This window comes from Melospiza melodia, chromosome 4, assembly GCF_035770615.1.
Source record: "Melospiza melodia melodia isolate bMelMel2 chromosome 4, bMelMel2.pri, whole genome shotgun sequence".
NCBI lineage: Eukaryota > Metazoa > Chordata > Aves > Passeriformes > Passerellidae > Melospiza > Melospiza melodia.
In genome coordinates this window covers 7,044,521-7,064,958 of record NC_086197.1, presented here as the reverse complement: position 1 = coordinate 7,064,958, position 20,438 = coordinate 7,044,521, and the positions used below count along the sequence as shown (strand labels likewise).

At 45.2% G+C, this 20,438-nt stretch overlaps 1 protein-coding gene across 1 annotated transcript; it reads right to left on the bottom strand.

Moving 5' to 3' along the window:
- Positions 1-1,625: 1,625 nt before the first annotated feature.
- Positions 1,626-19,480, bottom strand: MCM10 (minichromosome maintenance 10 replication initiation factor). The gene is made up of 19 exons (XM_063155775.1): positions 19,408-19,480; positions 17,420-17,740; positions 16,554-16,658; positions 15,848-15,982; positions 15,477-15,651; positions 14,631-14,796; positions 13,345-13,512; positions 11,876-11,992; positions 10,662-10,861; positions 9,651-9,751; positions 8,557-8,658; positions 8,340-8,457; positions 7,778-8,006; positions 6,197-6,356; positions 5,412-5,530; positions 4,450-4,563; positions 3,582-3,727; positions 3,330-3,372; positions 1,626-2,935 (listed from the first exon to the last, which is right to left on the bottom strand). The coding sequence occupies exons 1-19, from the start codon at positions 19,478-19,480 to the stop codon at positions 2,852-2,854; spliced, it is 2,676 nt and encodes an 891-aa protein (XP_063011845.1). The 3' UTR covers positions 1,626-2,851.
- Between the last annotated feature and the right edge of the window lie 958 nt (positions 19,481-20,438).

The following is a 20,438-nucleotide window of genomic DNA, read 5'->3' as shown; positions in this document are numbered from 1 at the left end:
TCCAATGAGCCTCTTGGCTTACACCAAGCAGGGTTCTGTGCCTTGGAGCTTGTAGCTTTTAATTTCATTTAGTGTTGTCTGTCCATTTCTGTTTGAGACTTTGAAGAGACAGTGAATAAGTTAATGGGTGTTTTTATGGCCAAACAGATCTGCTCATATCAGGAAGAAGCAGGACACACTGCATTCAAAGATGCTGTTCTCTAGGTTTGCTGTTGCTGCTGTTTTGTGGGTTTTTTAAATGCAGGTAGCTAGGAAGAAATGAGCAAAGGTAGTGTAAGGAAAAATAAATAAATCTTAAAAGTGACCTCTAAAGACCAGGAGGGAAAACCTAAGAGCCAGATTCGTGTGCTTTTTGCCCCCTGTGTAAGGAACTTGCCCCAAATGCTGCATTACAAAAGTATTTCATGCTAATACAAAATAGGTGCAGCAAGGCTGAACACCTGATGGACTTCAAAGAAAACCTGACCTACAAAATCAGATTGCTGCAGTAATCAAATGATTACCTAATAATAATATGGTGAGTTGTGCATTACCTATTTTTTCTAGTCATTCTCTTGATATACTTTTGGGGTGATACTCTATTAATGTAAGGTTACCAATAATATAGTTGGTAAAATCATACTAATATAAAATTCCATGTGTAATTATGTGTTTAAAGTTTTTAACATCCTTCTTCTGCACAAAATCAACCAGTGAATCAGTTTCAGTTTGAGCTTACATGGGAAGTGACTGGGAGAGCTGATGGAGAACGTGGATTTTATTTTGTTTTTTTAAATAAAGATTAAATTGTAGTAAAACCAGCTTTAATGGCTGCACTGGATTATTTCTGTGGCTCAGAAGTTCTGTTGTGGCTTGTGTGGCTGAATAACCAAAGTGAACCCTGGAAAGGCAGGTGCTGGGTCTGAGGCAAACATTGGGGTGCTGCAGCTGAGAGTCACCCAAAAATCCAGTAACTGCTGTTCCTGCAGGATGTTTGGGCCAAGCCCATTTTGGAGAGAGCTTTGGGCAAAGCACCTGCCAGGCTCTCCTCCTCTCCTTGCTGTGACCACCCTGAGTGATCCCAGCTTCCCTGTTTTTAGAGCAGAGTATGCAGGAATTGGGGTAGTAGTGCAAGCCCTGGCACAAGAAAAGCATCTCAGAACAGTGAGGCACTCAGATTCCAATACATCCATCTCCCCCACTCCTCGTTTTCTGCTAGAGCTTTAGCAAAGGAACTGGTTTGGTTTCTTCATCCTATTTTTGCATACCAGCATTGCTTTCACTCCCATGGAGATACATGTCTTACATATGCCAGTCCTGGGGGCATTTATGGAAATAAAGCATTAACCCTCCTTTGACATTTTAATTTCTGCAGAATCTCCTTTCCTTGGGCCCAAGAGACAGGAACTGGCTAAAGTGTGAAGCTTTCAACGTGCTGGCTGAAGGCTGATACCAGCGTGGAATTCCAGGGTGGTTTTGGGGACTCCAGGTGAGAAATTCTGCAAATTCTATGAAAGCTGAAGTTACAGACCACAAACCAGTTCCTTTTGGTGATTCAGCACTCAGCTTGTGAGAAAACAAAGATGTTGAGGAAGCAACTCATCCTCTTCCTCAGAGCAATACCATGCAGACCCAGGCAGTGTTTGAATCTGTACTCTGTTTATTCTGAATGAGGGATCCACAGGAGACGTTGCCATTGCCAAGCAGTGTCACAGCCATGCTGCTGTCCCCTGGCAGTGACACCCCACTCAGGAAATAGTACCAACAGGGACTGAAATCAATGCTGCAGGCAAAGCTGCACCAATAAAAGCACCAATAAGAGATGAGAGCTGCAGGATGCTGAGGTGAATCTGTCCAGTTGCTCTAAATGAACATTCACAGAATTTGCTCTTCCAGCCCCTGTGCAAGCAGACAAGAGTTATTGACAAGACCACTGGCACATGTGAGATGTTTAGGGGCACTTTGGTCAAATCACTAAGGTTAGGGGGGGTTTAGGCACTTAAAGATATCCTGTGATCCTACTGGGCAGGAAAAGGCTCAGGTCCAGGAAAAGCTGGTTAAATGCCCTAGGTTTTCCTTACAATGAAAAATGCCTGTATGGAGACAGCATTTCTCAGGAGCCACCTCTTGGAGGGAGATTTCATCCTGCTTGGTCTGACACACCTACTTTTACTATTTAATATACCAGAGAAAGGGTAAAAACCTTTAAATATAATCACTCAGCTCTTTAAAACCACTCACAAAGTGGTGCCATATTCATTAAAAAGTTTTTCCAAGTGGGAGCTACAGGTGTAGTGTGGATGGTGCTGGGGGACAGGGAGCTCTGAGTTTCCAGCACAAACACTGCTGCCTTGCAGGGCCAAAGCCATTGGAAGGGTTTTGTAACAGGTAAGCCAAGAAGAAACTCAGGATATCAGTTTGACATCTATTTCTAAGGGTTCAGAGTGAGTAATTTTGAAGCCAATGGAGAATGCTCTGTGCCTACAACCCTCTCACACCCCTTTCTGTCCAAGAGCTGAAGACAGGTTGGCATGAACACATCAGGGTATTAATTTCATAAGTGCTTATGGAATCTACAGTCATTCCCATTCATGATGATTTGTCACCTAATAGTGAGGTCACTCTGGTGTTGCTAGCTGGAAAGAACAGGCATGACTGTGCCTTTCACATGAAGTCTTCTTCAGTCAATTAAAAAATATCAAAGTTCAGTATCCATGCAGCAGCCTGGTGGACCCTTGGCAGATGATCTTTTAATCAAAAACTGATTCCCCTACTGATTCATCACTAAAACTTGAATCCTCTTGGCAGTCCAGTATAAATGTGTTTCAGACACAAAAATCCATCCATATGTTAGGGAAAAATCAACTCCAGGTCACTTAAGACTGTTGAGAAATTTTGGTTGTTCTTCTCCTCTTGGTAAAAGTGTTTCTCCACCAATCTTTGGACCTTTTTTCTCCTGGAAACATGAACCATGGAGAAAAGAAGTTAAATGTGTGGTAGGATCTCCCAAACACTTCTCTGGCAGAAATTGTGGTAGGGCTAAATTACCTGACTAAACACTGACAGACCCTCTAGGCACCTTGACATTCTGAATTCTTACAACTTTGTTCAAATGCCATTTCCCCACGGGTAAATAAAACAAAGCTTTGAGAACAGAAAGCAAAAAGTAGAATTCCACTATAACCCAGCCTGCAGGCACCTGTGTGTACCTGACAGAATGCAGAGCTGTTGGCTTTGCTGGGAGCTCACAGGGACACAGAAGCAAAGAGGGGGACAGGGCACAGAAGCAAAGAGGGGACAGAAGTGCCACAGGAAGCAGCCAGAGTGCTGAGGTGCTCACTCACACTCACCTTTAGCATCCCATCTCGCTCCCACTTGAAGAGGCCACAGTTACTGCAAGATGAAGATGGAAGTGAGGATCACTGTGCTGTGCTTGCTACACAGGATGGGGGATCCTAAATTAGCCCCACACCCAGCCCATGCTCCTTGGCACAAGGGATAACATTCCCCTTTTAGGACATGGTTTTGTGACTCACAACAAGTTACTTGTGAAGGGACAGTCCCTAAGTCCCAGTCACTGTTTCATGAGGCTCATGTCTTACCTGCAGGGCTTTTTGGGAAGCCTGTCAAGGGAAATAGCTCTGCTTCCACAAGGACATTTGAAAAATCTCTTGATGGCATCATGCCAGAGGTAGTTGTGGTTATCCTGCACACAGGTCTCCAGAGGCTTGAAATAGGTGTAATTACACTGTCAGGGAGGAGAGAGAGTGGATGAGACCTGTTCTGGGGACTGGCAGCAGCTGAATGTTCAGAGGAAAGCATTCCTGTCTTCTCCCATCCTGAGGAGCCCAGCAGCTGGATCACCACCCCAAGCTTTGTCACTGCCATCCTCCCCTTGCCACCACCCTGTGGTCCTGCTCCCAGCACTTCATGGGACACAAGTCCCTCTGTGCAATCCCAAAACAGGCAGGGAAGGCAGCAAGAGGGAAAGTTCAGCAGGGGCTGAAACTTTGGAAGTGGGAGGGATGCTTCCCTTCCTCTCAGTACATTTGGGACAGTCAGAAAGCTCCACTCCTCTTCCTGATGGCCAAGTCCCTGGAAATGCAGATAGTGAACTCCCACCCAGTGTTAATGTTTTCAAGGACTTTGCTTATGTTTTCATGAAATATGGAGAACTGAGGGTCCTGGTACAAAGCACTTAATGAAGAAACAGAGAAATTCAGGAGAGCAATACCCATGGAACCACTGGCATAAGCACTGAGCTGAGATGTTGAGCACAGCACTGAAACCTTGCTATGTCTCAGTCACTCTGAGCTGCTCTCAGCAACAGGCATGAGGAACAAAACATCAATCCCTGCCCTGGACCACAGCCAAGAGAGTGGCAGATGGGAGTCTGCAGGATAGACCTGCACCATTTTGTAGGATCCATGTTCCACTCCCCTGCTGGTACCCTGGCTCCCCTTCACTCACTGTTTTACATGTCACAACTCGGCATTTCACTGCTTTAATGTTCCTCATCTTCTCCTCCAGTTCTTCCTTTTTCACCAGGGGCTGAAAGTATTTCTCCTGCAGTTCAGCCTCAACCTGTGGGCACACAAAATGTGCTGTGAGGACACAAAGAGGGGAGAAGCCACTCCATAAATGGCCTTAGGGCAAATTATTATCAGGCCTGCTTGAAGCAGACTGCAGCCTGGGAGCAGAGAAACACAACATCTCTTGTTTCAAACAATCCATTATTGTACACGTGCTGTAGCTCACAGCACTGAAATGCAGAGTGGGAAGGTTTAACAGCAGCAGGAAGTACTGAAATGAGCACTGAGCCATGAGGACAGTGCAGAGAAGTCAGGGAGGCAGATGGAATTAATGGAATGGGTTCTTAGCCAAAATATTACTCCCCAGAAGACCTTCAAACAACTATGACTTGTCAATAAGAGTCCAAGACAAGAGCCCTGTGCCATTGGAGGTGCTGTAACCCTGGGGAAGTGCTCAGCAGAGACTCCCAGGGTGACAAACCCAACCTCTCAGCTCTGCAGGGCACCTGATGGCATTTCACAGCTGACATGAGCCCCAGAGGAAGGTGGCAGCTGGCTTTATGTGGCTAAGATGTCAAGTAATGAGGGACAAAACAGGCATGTGGCTCATTTGATTTTAAGGCAGAGGGATTTCTTTGATTACCCACCAATAGGAAACTTCACTGATTCTTCCAAACACAACAATAAAACTGGTGTCAACTGGCAACATGGCCTTACCCTGGCTATGGCAGCAGTGCTGACCTGCAGGCACTGTGCCCTGTGTGCCAGAGACACCCAGCCCTGCTCCTCAGGACATCTGGAGCCTGTGAGATGCTGGGTGTCTGCTTCTAGCTGAAATCATGAGGAGTCCACTCAGCTCCTAGTCCTAAGCTCTCAGTCACAGCTGGATGGAGGCCATACCTCTTTTAGGACATCTGTGTGCTTGGACTTGGCCTTCAGGATTTTCTGGAACTCTTCTGACTCCAGATAGGCCAGCTGCTCACGCCGTTTCTTTTGGGCAGGTTCCAGTTCATCCATTTCTAGAGAGACAAAAAGGTTCAGTCCTACAAAACAAGGCTGTGGTGGCTGAACTTGCTCACTGCAGGAGATTTTGGAAGTCTCAGGTCTCTCAGGCAGATGTTCAGGTCAAACAGCAGCCTTTCATAGTTTGGGAACATGAAAACAAGTTCAAATACGGCTTCAGAAAAAATAAAAGTATTTTTTAAAAATAATATTGTATGTTCTTTCAAAGCACTGTACTAGGAATTTTCACATTACTCCCAGGAATGTAAGCAGCGTTCCCTCACTGACTGATGAAGAAACTTTAAAGGGAATTAAACAATTCATCCAAGATCACACAGTAAATCACCAGCAGGCAAACTCAAGTTCCCACAAAAAAATCAGAAACCTTCCCAGGTGGGAGGGTTCTTGTTTTCCCTTGGTGAAGTCAGCTTTGCACTGCAGATGCTCAAGTGCCAGAAGAAAGGGAACAGAGATGAGCACAGGGAGATATCAGAGATGACATCTCACACTTTCTCCACAGGGTTAGAGATTTTTTTAGTGTTTCCAACAAACCCTTGAAGTTCCAAACAGACCTGACTTGGCCTCTTTTTAGCACAGCAATTAAATCCTTAACCCACAGCAACTCCTGCTGTGTCAGTAGGACAGAAGCACATTTTTCTGTTGTAGAAGCTAACAGCACATACCACCGTCTGCTTCTGCACCTTGTGGCTGAGCAACATTTTTCTCAACCCTTTCAACAATTTCCAGGACATGCTCAGCATCAGCCCGTTTCCTCTTGACACTGTTTGGGTCTGTTCTGGGGAGGATCTGGCCTTTTGCTCGCAGTCGCCGGATGGCAGCCAGCTGGAAAACAGAAAGAGCAGGGAAATGTTTGTGACCTGGCTGGCTCCAGCTCCTGATTCCAGAACTAGCAGAGAAAGGCTGTCAGCTGGGAAAACATCCACTGGCCTGAGCATGGAGCTGTCTGGAGAGAGGCCCAGCAGAATTCCCAGCTCTGACACACACACCCAACCTTTTGTGATTTCCCAAAGCAGAAATCACCTCTCCACAGGTGTTACCAGGCCTGGTGTCTCTGCAGCTCAGCTTTACCTGCTTCATGTTGGTTTTTCGGTTGTTTAGGTGGCTTGGAAAGGTTTAGGGTGGCTTTGGACAGTTTGGCACTTTAAAGGACGAGAAGAGACTTCAGATCTTTTCTCTGTCTCGGTGTTTATTAATTGTTTATCTAAAAGATTTTCTTTCAGCTCAACAGAGGTCTGTACAGCAAGCTAGCTATGAGCACACTGCGAGCCCCCGGGGCGGTTACTTATTTTTATACTCGAAGTTACATATACAATATTTATAATTTTTCTCCAATACTTTCTACTTTTATTAACTAGTGCACTTCTAGTAATAACCAATCTCAAAGTGCCAACATCACTACAGAAAATGGAGGCCAAGAAGAAGAAGAACGGGACATGCCCTAATTCTTCTATCTTACTTCTTTAGATCTTCTTGTACAGAAATCTTAAACTTTGTGTTTCACACTCTAATTAACTTATCTTTTTACCATTCACCCAGTGAAATCCTCCCATCCTCATACAGGTGTCATCTCCTGTGTAGGATCAAAGTCCAGCCACCAGACACTTCTGGCAACATTCCAGGACTTCCGAGCCCCCCAAGGGTGGTCTCGGCCACTCTGCACATCAGTCCTGAGGTGCTGAGATCTCACAGCTTCACACATCAGTAAGTTTTTCAGAGAAATCAAATCAAGTGAGATTTTCACATAAATTGATAATAATTAGGAACTAATAGAAAATTTATTACAACTATTCCTTCTCATAGTCCCAGAATGCTAAGACTTTCTCATTCTAGCTGGAAAAGTTTCTTTGACAAACAAATGAACATATTTTTATCAAAAAAAGATGCAGTCCATTTTGGCTGGACAACAAAATTATCCAGACTCATGGCACAACACAACTAAACCAGTTGCTTACCCACCTGTCAAACAAAACACCTGCAATACACTGCACTAGCAGTGCCAGAGTTTAGCACTCCAGGGATTTTCAGCACAAATCCCTTCCCTTAAAAGACTGACTGAAGGCAAGATGGCAGCATGGACTTTGGCACTGACAGGTATCCTGTGTGCTGGAATATGGCCAGAGTGATCCCACAAATGAGAAACTTCACTAACACCAGAACTGAGCTGACCAAAGACTCCTCTTCTATCACGAACCAAATTTCCCTTAACCTCTGTTTAATACTTTAAAGATCCAAAGAGCTGGTACCTTTTTGGCTTCTGCCAAGCTGTCCAGCTTTGGCCTTGGAGGAGGAGACTTGTCAAAGAAGAGGATATCTTCTCCTTCTGAGAAGCCTGTGCCTAGCCTGGGCCTTTGAGGAGTTGACATTTTTGCAGCTTTGGGAAACTCTGCCCCAGGCACTGGGGAATGGAGGGAAGTCTGTTTGGAGGAGGATGGGAGAGCAGGAGTGCTGGCTTTACTTGTGTTCTGGAGAAACCTTGTAAGACAAGAATAATTCATTCAATTAGAGACATAAGTCACAGAGAGAAAGGTATAAGAAACAAACAGGAGGGGATGCAGGCTATGATTTTTTGCTAATTGGCCTTTAACTGCTAAAAGAAACACACAGCAATCTTGGCATTCAGAAGAAAACAAGACTGGTAAAGGACTCACTGGGTCACTGAAACCAAGAGTGACTTGAACAAGACCAATTGTTTTCAAAGCTCAGATCAGAGACAGACATCACACAAAGCTGAGAAGAAGTGAAAACACAGCTATCCTTATGGACACAACAACAGAACCTTCCTGTGAAAGCCAGTGTGTGTCTTACCGCCTCTGAATCTCTTCAGATCGCTTTTTTCTGGCCTCCAGCAATTTCTGTTTCTGTTGCTTGAGCAGTGCTGAAGCAGAGATAGACTGGAAATCTGCCCCTTGCTTCTTTTCAGCATCTGGGAAAAAATAATAAAGTAAAATCAAAAGGCCACTTTGTTCAGAAGGAGGTAAAGTGATTTTAGGAGTGGGTCTTCCTTCAGGCAAAAGGACAATACCTGTTTTGGTCCAGTGTTTGCAGAGGTTTCGTGCCCCAAAAGTTGGCTGTGCCAGCAGTTCCCTGAACTCTTCAGAACACTGCATGGGTCTCTTTGCTGCACCTGAGTGGAGGAGCAGAAATAGAACAGATTTGACCTGAGGATGGGAAGCAGGCCTGGCTTCTGAGATGTAAACTTGGCTAGGTTGGAAGAAACCCTTGCAGGTCAGCTGAGCACTCCTCAAAGCAAGACCAACCTTTACATTATATTTGGTTGCCCAAGGTCTTGTCATTTGTCACAGACATTTCTATCCCTTCAGCAACTCAATCAAATCCTCACCAGCCCTGGCTGTCTGTGTTACTCCCACCATTCCTGTTTTTAGGATCCTGAAGGCTCCACACTTTATCCCTGGAGAATCCAGAGCAGCCAAAAGCTGCTGTGGACATACACTATGATGTCTGAAATGGAGGCAACCAACAGATGGAACTGAAAGATGTAAATAAGTCTAAGTGACACCTAGAACACAGTTTGAATAACCTGTCACCTGCTGTCCAAGGAGCATAAAGAGTGTAATATTAAATGCTTTACAGAAACAAAACAGAGGCAGGGAAGACTGATGACATGCCAGGGGCTACAAAAGGAACGTGCTTTGACACAAAAGAAAAGCACTGGAAACAAGGTGGGTTCTCAGGAGGTTGCCTGCATTGCAGACATGACTGATTTATACTTAGTATTCCTTAGAAGCTTTCAAGGTGGCAGAAGTCATTTATTTTAATCAAATAAAATAAATCCTCTGGTTCAAAGTTCTTAAAACTTCCAATTCCCATTAATCTGGCAAAGATCTTCTGTCACTGTCCAAAGACAGAACAGGAGACTTAATTTGGGGGCACTGATGAAAAAAAGATGCATGAAGCCACACAGTTGCTTATTACATTTGCTTTGAAACTGTGATCTAAAGGGGGAAGAGGAGTTTTGACCAACTGAGGAAGCAAATGACCCCTTCTGCAGCAAAGTGACTGCCAGGTTCAGTTAGTGACTAGAAGGCCCTGGGACACATCTACACATCAAGCTGGAAACATCTAAAGAGTGAAGAGACCACTTGAATAATTGGGTACCAATTTTCTGCCTGGTTTCCTGGACAATTGCATCAGATCCTTTCACGACCAGGTTGGAGAGAGTGGTTTGAACCTTCCTTTTTGGCACAGCAGCTGCAGCACTAGAAAGAGGAAACAAATCCAGAATATCAGAGTTTTCCCATACTTAGAGCAAGGACAGAAGCCTGAATACTAGCCCAGTGCTACAACAAAACTTCAGCCACCCTTAAGGACCAGCTGTCTGGTTTTTCTAAGGATGTGAATCTAAATCCAAATTCCAGCATAATGGTTAGGATCTCCTATTTCTCCCTTTGTTGAGATATGTATTTCCTGTGCATTACAGGAAAGCTAAACATAGATCAAAGCTTTGCTTTGCTCACAGGTTGTTCCAGGGATGGAAAGGAGGGTGGAATTGCTTCATTACAGTGGAGTCAAACCAGGTGTCAGAGGGCAGTGGTAAGGGAATAAAAGCTGTGTCCAAGCACAGGGCTGGATCCAGCTGTGACTCTTCTTTTCACAGCTGTCTTCATGGGATCTGGATAAAGGACCTGACCCCTATGAGATGCATACTGATCTTGGTCAGTCCTGTTTCCTCATTAGCCCAGAGTGACACTGTATTATTTCAGCCAGGGAAGACATGAGGAAATACAGAAAACACTGACTCTGGGATTAAATACAGTAAGCCATAAGAAAATATAGTTACAATCTCAAACTCAAATTCTTGGGATCTCAAAGTCTATTAATCTACACAAAGCTGCCTGGCTTCACACCACAGTATTAATGTAGAGGTAAAAACAACCCTTACCACATCTTAGTATCAACTTAAAATTTTCCTGTCAAACAGCAGCTCTGCCACCCTGTGTGGCCAGTAGGATTATGCCAAGTGTGGGGCTTTATTCCTGCTTGGTGAAAGTTAAGGCAAAGGCATTCTCTAAATGAACAGATTCCCTTAGACATAGCTTCAGACTCCCTTCTATATGTAATTCTGGGAAATTCTGTTCAAAAGCAAGGGAAAGAAATGGTTTATCTTACACTGAGGCTGCATATGCTGCTGAAGAGACTCCTCCATAGTAAAACCCATCCTGGCACAGCCTCTCCTTCAAAGTGGGATTTTTCCGAGCGGCTTTTCTGGGAATGCGGCCCCCAGAGAAGGTGGATTGCAGATCTGCCCGCCTCGAGCTGAGCTTCTTGTACTGGGACTGGATGTGGTACTGACAGTATTCACAGTCATTCTGAAAAGAAACAGGAGGAGCCTGTTACACAACACCAGCAGTCACAATTCCCCTCAATCCTCTCACCCATGTGCATCCTGGTATGGCTAAAATGAAGTAACATCTCCACTGTGGTACTCTGGCATTTGATCAACTAAGCAAAAATATGCCCACACTTGAGCAACAAAAAACAAAGCTAAAATTGCCTGTACTAATCACTAGAAACAAACCTGTGCATCAAGGAATTTTAAGGCCATTCCTCAATGTCAACTCATTTCCCACCTAGGACATCTTGCCCAGATTCTGTAGTCTTGACTCTACTCAGTTTTATGTATTGTCTGCATAGACTGCTCCTAAAGTAGGTCTGCAATCACAGTCTTGATTGGCTACAAGTACCTTCTCTAGTTTTCTTCTTCCCAGTTCTTCATTCCTTCATTTTTTCTCCTCCTTCTGATACCCTACTATCTTCAACCCTTCTGACTTAGACAAGGTTCCTTTCAGGTATCACCATAGCCATGAAGTAACATAATGCACAATCCTTTAAACTAGTACAAGTCAGTAATGTCCTAAAAGAAGGATCCCAAAACTTTTTTCTCTCATTTCCGGTGCCCCATATTCAAGTGTAAGTATCCTGACAGTTTGCAGGTATCCTGGACAAGGGAGCTCATTGGGTGAAAATCATTCCAAAAAATAGCCATTCCCAAAAAAAAATATTGTGTTGCTTTTCTCTGGATGAGTTTTCTAGTGCAGTGCATGGAAGCTTGCACTGGAGCAAAGGAAAGTGAAAGGGTGTGGCATCATGGGTCAGGACCATCTCCTTTCCCTGCAGCACCAACCTGGCATTTAGGGAAATCCCCTGCACAGTGACAGCACAGACACAGCTCCTCTGGGTTTCATTTCTCACTTTCTCCACCCACTTTAGTTAGTTGCAAGTCAAGATCCAGAAACAAGTAAAAAAGTCAGAGTATCAGTACAAAATCAGCAGCCAGATTTTCACCAACAGCTTAGGAATGCCCTGACCACTGAGATACAGACCAGGTTCACAATCTGTGCACAGGGATCACCATTCTTCTTCCTGGCTTTGCAGGTGCCCATATCCAGAGCTTCTCCCATGAGGAGGATCTTCTGGGGATGGTCAATGGACAGACACACCTAGACAGAAAACAGAACACTCCTGGTTAGACCTCTTTATCACTGGTTTGTCCCTGATCTGGCTCAGTACCTCTGGTACTAACAATGTAGTCTTAAAATGCAGGCCTAGCTTAAGGAAGTGACATGTCCTATTCAGATTGAGAAATTACTCAGTTAAAAATAAAAAAAATGAATTTATTTCTCACAAAGAGAAGAAAGGCATTTAAGTTCTATGCTCAGAGCCTCAGGAAACCAAAGAACACCTAAGGCAGTTGTAATTGTGCTGTAAATGCTCCTGTGCAGCTCCTTGGCTCTGATACCACCATGACCCCCACATCCAGCAAGGGATGGGAGGAAGAGCTGTACCAGGGCTCTCTGTCCTTCTCCAAAGGTCTTGGTCTGATCAAAACTGAGTCCTGTGCAAGAACAGTGTCTGTGCAAGAACAGCTTCACACAACCAGATACAACAGGGATTGTGTCTGTAGCCAAGGGACAATTTCAGAAGTCAGTTTTAATGCAGTAATAAATGTGAGCATTTTAGCTGGGAAGAGCCATCCTTGACAGTTAAATGCAGCCTCCTATTAAATCTGGTGTGCCTTTCTGCTCACCAACGGGACTATCTACTGCTTATTCATGCTAATTTAAGCAATTATATAGCTTAAAAGACAATTAATGAGAGCCTTAATTTTTCTATTTGGAGAATTTAACATGCAGAACACTACATGATCAGCTACTAGACTGAAATTCCCCTTGACAGAAGTAACTGGAAACAGGTTCCATTCCAGTGCAATTAAAAATATATTAATTTATTAGCAAAATGAAGCCATCTTAAATGTTCTGCATGTTCTGCATTTATAAATAATCAATTAAGCAAGTGAACTACTATGTATCAGCTGACATATATTTACATAACACATTGTTTGTTTAATAAATCAAATATTGCTGCCTCTCTGTTGTGATTTTTGAACCAGAAACATTTTGAAAACCTATCTCATGCTTGAATTGGAAGAGAGAAAATGTGCTTCCCCACCTTTTTCAGCTTTGAGAGACCTCTAGGCTGAAATAGGTGTTACACTGAAGTAGCTGAATAAACTGAAATGAAAATACACTCTCTATATTTGTGGAAGAGCCAACTGCTATCAAGAGCAGATTAAAAATGGAATAAACTCTGGGTCTAAATGCTTAATAGGACTTCTTGAAGTTCAGTCTCCCAGGAGGCCAGGAGCAGATATGCACCATGCAATGCAATTCAAACTGTTGGGCAGACTGCTGCAATTTCAACCTGAAGATGCGCTATAAAGTGAAATCTCAGCCAAATACGAAAAGGTTCAGCTATAGGTTTTTATCTACAGCTGAATGAAAAATCCTCTCACCTCATCTGAGCCTTCTTTAGGTTTCATGGGGTTGGCATTGAGCAGGCCAACGACTGTGCCTTGCTCAGTCTTCCAGTGCTCCTTGTGGACCTCACCGAACAGGAAGAGCGAGACGCACTCGTTGAGGTCGCGCAGGTCGTTGAGCCGCCAGATGCTGAAGGTCCTGCCCTGGAACAGAACAGAACATCCCCTTTCCTTCCAGCTGGGCTGCACACACTGCCTGGGTCCCCTCTGGCTGCTTCTTTTAAACAGATACTCTGGCTTCCCCCTCCCAAGGTTTTCATGATTTAGAAAAGCACAATTTGTAACCTCAGTAGAGCTTAGGTACAGTATCTCCAGCCATCCATGGTGTCAGTTCTGGGGTTCCTAAAGGCCAAAATAGCAAATAATTCTGCTGCTACCCTACCAACCTTTCTGATATCAAACTGGGCAGCACACTTGTTTGTTGAATAAAGAGGTTTTTACCCCACTGAACACACAAAACCATGGCATATCCAGATCTGTTTCATCAATTACTTTCTACAGGACACAAACAATACTGGATGAAACCAGACAAGCCAAGATCTTTACTACAGAAGTTTTCCATTAACTACATTGTGGAAACCCAGAACACTGGGAATATCTCTGTCTGCTCTGGAGTGCCCTGATCACCAGGGGAGCCCTGACTTTGACCCTCATTCATGGAGAAAGTTTCCCAGACTTCAAGATAGACTGGAATCCACAAAAGTGTGCAATAGATTATAGAGAGCAGTGTAGGTGTATCACTTGGTGAGAAATTGAGGTTTTGTGATTTTTAGTATGTAGTGGATGGAAGCAAGATGGAGGGCACAGGGTGTCATCCTGGGTTTCTTCTTCGTGCTGCTTCTTCCTCCTTCTCCATGGGTTTGGGTGGCATTTTGTAATTGGGCAGGAAAGTCCCCATTGTGGGCTCTGTGGGATCAGTTATTGGGGTAAAGGGGAAAATAATTTGGTGTCAGTTCTTAGTTGGATAGCTTAGCTTTAAAAGACCTTGTAACAAGAGATTGTTGGCCATTTTGTGCCTTCTAATGAAAAGGTGCCCAACTCACAGCAGTGAGACTGTTTTACTGGTAAGAAATAATAAACAGCTGAGTCTGAACATGAAATCCCATCTCAAGTGCCTTCAATCCAGACCCAGAGGAACCCACAACTGGGACCCCCACACTTCATGAAGTTGGCTGATTAAGTTGAAGATCTAGGAAAGTTCCTCAGGAAACACAACCAGCATTTCACTTGAACTGAGCAAGGGATACAATGAAGTTACTTACATTATTTGCACTCTGAGGAGTGACCTTCTTCACTATGACTCCAAATGTTACCCAGTCTATTTCCTCCAGATTCTCAGTAGCAAGCTTGTTCTTCAGCTGAGACAGCCGGATGAGTTTCCTGTTGGCCATTTTCCTGTCCATTTCCGCTGAAGACACCCGGGGTTTTCTACATCCAGTGAAAGAGGTAAAAGACAACACATCCATTGGCACCAATGCACAATGAAAACCAACCAGCACTTGCCTGGGGAGACATCATCTTCCTGCAAAACACCTCTGTGCCTTGCTTCACCCTGAGGTCACTTGAAATAAAACCCCCCATATCAGAAAGCTACTGATAACACTGCACTGCAACTCAGCCCCAAGCCTACATGAACTCTGCTCATTTCAGACTAACCAGGAATGGCTGACTGAGCTGGGAATGCAGCTCTGGTCCTCTGGTGAGGACACCGTGAGGATTCAGAGTCCTCTTGTGGCCACACTGAGTATAGGAATGGTGAGTGGCTCCTGAGGCTTCTGTGTGCAGCAAAACCTGGCTCAACTGGAGCTCAGCTGGGCTTTGCACATGGCCACTGCTTCCCTGCTCTGCCACTGAGGATATCCCAGGGAAGGCAGTGCTAATGAAATTAGAGCTTTTCTGTTAGAAAAGAGCAGAGGTGAAAACAGAAACATGGTACTGAGCCAAAAGTCACTGTTACATGATTACTGATTACCAGCCAGTGCTGTGGCTTTGTGTTACATCCCTTCATGACAAGTGACTAATCTGACATGGTTAACATATACATGGTGTTTTCTTTGCCTTTACTGGAGGGGTTGTCCCCAGATAGGGCTCAGAGCTGGGCTGCTGACCTTAATCTCAGTCCTGAGAAGGTTTCTACAGACACTGGCTGTGTGGTTGTGCTGGAGCATGCAGGCACCTGAGGAGTCTTCTCTCTGGCCACCTTACTGGGGGTGTTCCCTACAGCAGACTGGAGAGGCTGGAATGCCAGACTGAGGACTTGCCGTGGAGGAGGAATCTTGTTCTCTTATTGAAGAAGAAAAAAAGGCACAGCTCTCATTACAAAGAATGAAATAATTAACTTATTAATTAATTAACAAGCTCTCTGGCACTGTGACCAGACCACTCCTGGTACACTGGGTAGTGCAACACTGTCCTGGATGTGTCCACACCACTGCTGGGAAATATAAGCTTTTGATAACAGGTAGACTGGGAATGGTACCTGCTGAGGATGCTTTTGATTTCTGCCTTCCTTGCTTGGCTGGTGGTAAAGGATTGCCCAGCTGGGCTGAGAAGCATGGTGACTCTTGCAGCTTCTGAACTTTCCTTTCCTTTAAGGGTGGACAGGGAGATTTACCTGGCCAAGGGAACAAAAAACCTATGAGACCTCAGGATTTGCACTTAGACTCTAAGCACTGCTCCAAACTATGTAATTCCTGAATAACAAGTCCAAGCCAGTGCCCCACATGGAAACCTTTCAGCTGAAGTTATCAGCTGAAATGCAACAGCTGAAAAAGTGCCAAAGACTCTTCCCCATGACAGCTTAAGACTTTGGATGTCACTGCAACCTCAAAGCTGTGGAAAGTAGAAACATCCCCTGCTTTGCAAACTGTTGCAGCAATCTTTCCATGAAGTTTCATTACTACATCCAGCACACTCTAGCAACAAACACAGCTGCATATACTGGGTGTACCAACATCTGCCAGTAAAAAGGGACTGGAGCACTTTGTCATGAAACCTGCCCAATGCAGAATTAACCCATGATGCAGAGACCAAAACTGATTTCATCTGTAGCTGTGTGGGAACACACCAGATCACCACTCCTCCTTGCTACTTAGTGCCTGCTTCAGGATTACTTGAAGTGTCCTGCCTGTAAACTCACATGGGTAAGCCAATAAATCATAAATCCATTTAATTAGTTTCATTACCAGGGGTTTTCTTCTCGGGGCCTGAACTGGATTGCTGCCCAAGAGCAGTCTTCTGCAACTGCTCCTGTAACGTCTTCATCTGCTCTTGCAATTTTCTCAGCTCAGCTAGGAAAGAAAGGAGAAGAAAAAGGATAATAATGAAGACAGCAGGAAGCCATTGCACACAGGGATGTATGAGATCCCTGGAAGTCTGGCAGTTTTACTGCATCATGGAAACTTAAATGAAGACTTGAGTCATAATGCAGATTTACTTGATTCTACATAGCTCATAGTGAAGGCAAACTTTTCTATGGAACCTGGAGCTGGGTCCTCTCATAAAAATATTTTACTTAATTGTGGTGTGTTCCTTCCCACGTTGAATAAAACTTTTCTGCTCACCATGAGACAATTTAAATGGCTGATGATTGCACTCCTTAGCATAAAGTACTTCCTTATCTAATCAAAAACACAGCCTGGACACAGGAAAGCTCTGCTTCCATACTGGTGGGGCAGAACCTCCTGGCAATAATCCTGGGGGGGAAGGGACTGGTGTGCTGGTGAAAGATGCCAGGATGATATCTGATGCCCCAAAGACTGAGGCAATATTGCTCTGCATCAGACAAGGCACAGGTAACCTTCCCTGTGCTACTCAGCACAGCTCTCTCAGTCTCCCTGGCTTATTTAGTCCTCTGTCTTTCTTTTGGGAAAACAGGTTTGGTGAGTTTGGCCACTGGGTGCTGAAAACTGAACTTAGAAACTTTCACAAGGCCTTTCAGTATTTCCTCTCCAGCCCTCATCAAGAAGGGGCAGGCCATACCTCCTGCCCTCTAGCTCTCTAGAGACAGAATACATCAAACAAAACAGATCAAAGATGCTGTTGCAGAAACCTTGCAGTTCTTCATTGGTTTTCTCCTTTGCCTGACTGGGAGCTGAAGTGGGGACAGCTTTCTCTGCCTCCTCCTCTTCCACCAGGTCCTCTACATCTCCAAACAGCATGGCCAAGTTCTCCTTCTGCTCATCAATCGTGCTGTCCTCAGCATCAGCCTCCTCAGTGTAGGATGCATCATCTTCTGCATCAAAGAGCTCATCGTACTCATCTGGTTCTCCATCCTCATCCTCGAGAGCATCTTCCTCCTCAGGAGAATTCCCCTCCTCAGCTGCTTCATTTTCTTCCAGAAGAGAAGCCAGCAGATCCAAGTCATCATCACCTAAGGCAAAAATCAGAGTTATTTCTGTCAAGTGAAAGAAAATCTGCTAAGGAAAAAACATCCAAGACACCTTGATTACAAGCTAATGACAACTGAAACTAAACCAGAGCAGTAAGCAGCATTAAAAAAAACACATTTCAGGTTTAATTAAAGGCATCTAGAGCAGCTTCTGGCTGTGAGGCCAGATGGAAATGTAGTTGCAGATGCTCTCAGCTCGTGGCACAGGCTGGCAAGTCAGCAGAAAACTTGCCAGCTGCTCAGCACTGCCTTTTCCTCCTCTGCAGTTCCTCAAACAGCAGCTGCTGTTCCACTGAAAAGCCTGGAACCTGTAAACATGTAGCCAACAGAGACACTCATGCGGCTTTTGCCAAAGGAAGGAGAAGAGGGATATGCAAGGCAGGCAACAAAGCATCTTACAGGTTACAGTGTGCTCCTGGAAAAACGAGGAGAACGAAGAAATAGGGAGAAAAATGGAGAAGAGATAAGTACAGAGAGAGGAATGTGACAGAGCAGGAATGAAAATCTGAGCAAACCAAGAAACTGATTTAGCCTTTGCTGATGAGGAAAACACCAAACCAGGGAAGGCAAAGAGCAGCCTAACAGAAAAGTGACAATAAAGAAAGCAAGAGGCAACCTCAAAGGACTCAGCAAATAAACTCAGTGGAGTGTTAATTCCTTTGCTAAAAGCCTCGCTAGGTTTTCTGAACACCTGAACTTATTAGCTAACAGGCTGATAAGAAGAAGTTTCCCAGCCAAAGGAAGAGAATTTTCTCCCATACCTTCCATAGTGTCACCAGGATTTCTTCAAGAGCTCCTCAAGGCAAAAATATTCTGTTAGGAGAAGAACATACATGTTAAAGTATATATGCCTTATCTAGAAATATATATTGTTATCGTGCTCAGGCTCCTTATTTGACAATTTGCAATCTTTCAGCTTGGTTTTGTTTAGAGCCACAGATGAGAACTCCACTCAATTTAAAACCCTCACATACATTTTCTACATCAAAACTCTGACCCATGCTGAACCCGCTGCAGTGTAAGGACACTACTTTTATATAAAAAAGCCCATTACAGACACAGAATTTAAGAAATGGCTACTACATTCTCATAGTAATAACCATTTTCACCTCACCCAATTACACCGAGTACATCATAATTACAACTAGCATTTAACTAGTTATTAAAGTCTAACAGTTGTTATTCTCAAAGTGTTTCTCCCAGCTTCTCCATAGGTCCATGAAAAAATAAATCAGCACGGCCGGACATGAATGGGCCAGGGAAGCTTGGCTAACAAAGATGGGATATCCACTGAGGTCAAATGAGTCAAAAACCCAAACTCGAACTATGCTTACAGACCTTCCTGCTGCAGAATCTTTTGTTTCGTCCGCTTTTGATAGTTTCCTCATGCTCCAAAATATTCATTTGCAGCAACACTGCTTAACCCGCGCGAGCAGGGAAGGCCGGTGACCACTGCGGACCCCGCGCTTTTTCCCTCACGGTTCCCTCCTCGCTCGGCCGCCTCCCTCACCCAGAACCTCGACCTCCTGTGGGGCTCCCTCCCCCGGGGCTCCCCGACCCTCGGCTCAGGCTCCGTACCCTGGTATCGCTCCGTGTGCCCGGGGATCGCCGTCTGCCCCGGGATGGCTCCGCTCTCCCGCTCCCCTCACGCTCCCCGCTCACCGCCGCGCCCGCCGCCAGTACCCGCCAGAATTCGGAGCGGCTCCGCCCCTTCCCGCGCATGCGCGCTCACGCCATCTTTAGTGCTGGCAGTGGCGGCGTTGCCGGCGCCATCTTGGCTGTGGGCGGGCGGAGGGGAAGGCGCGAGCGCCCCCTGAGGGAGGCGATGGCGGCGTGGGGATCCCAGAATCGATGGGATTGGAAAAGTCCTATCGAGTCCAACCTATAAGAGATCACTACCTGTCAACTAGATCACGGCTCTGACTGCCATGTCCGGACTTTCCTTAAACATTTGCAGGGACGATCACTCCAATGTGGAACCATCCTTTCTGTGAAGATATTGCTCCCACTGTCCAACCTAAACCTGCCCTGGTGCAGCTTGAGGCCATGTCCTCTCATCCTGTAACCTGGGAGAGGAGCCCGACACCCACCCGGCTACACCCTCCTGTCAGGGAGGTGCAGAGAGTGAAAAGGTCCCCCTGAGCCTCCTTTTCCCCAGGCTGAGCCCCCTCAGCTGCTCCTCCTCAGCCTTGTGCTCCAGCCCCTTCCCCAGCCCCATTGCCCTTCTCTGGACACTCTCCAGCCCCTCAGTGCCCTTCCTGAGCTGAGGGGCCACAACTGGGCACAGCACTCGAGGTGTGGCCACACCAATGCCCACAATAAAGGGAAGAATCACAGCCCTGCTCCTGCTGACACATTATTCCTGATCCAGGCTCTGGGTAAGCCCATTTGGCTGCAGAGCTGCCTGTGTCTGGGCAGAGTGGCCTCAGGAGGGGTCACAGCAGGTGCCATCCTCATCTGGACAACCTAAACAATGTCAACACTTGTTTTACACCCTCAAATTCAATCCTTATTATTGTCACGTGCAGTGGACAAAATTTTGTAGGTTGGTCAGTTTTTCTTTGGTAGAACTGTAATTCTGTGAACAATAGTTCTGAGGATGTACAAGCTCATTGCTGGACTGCACTAAGTAATGACAGCAAAAAATAATCTTCCCTGTAGCATGAACAGGTTTCAGTGT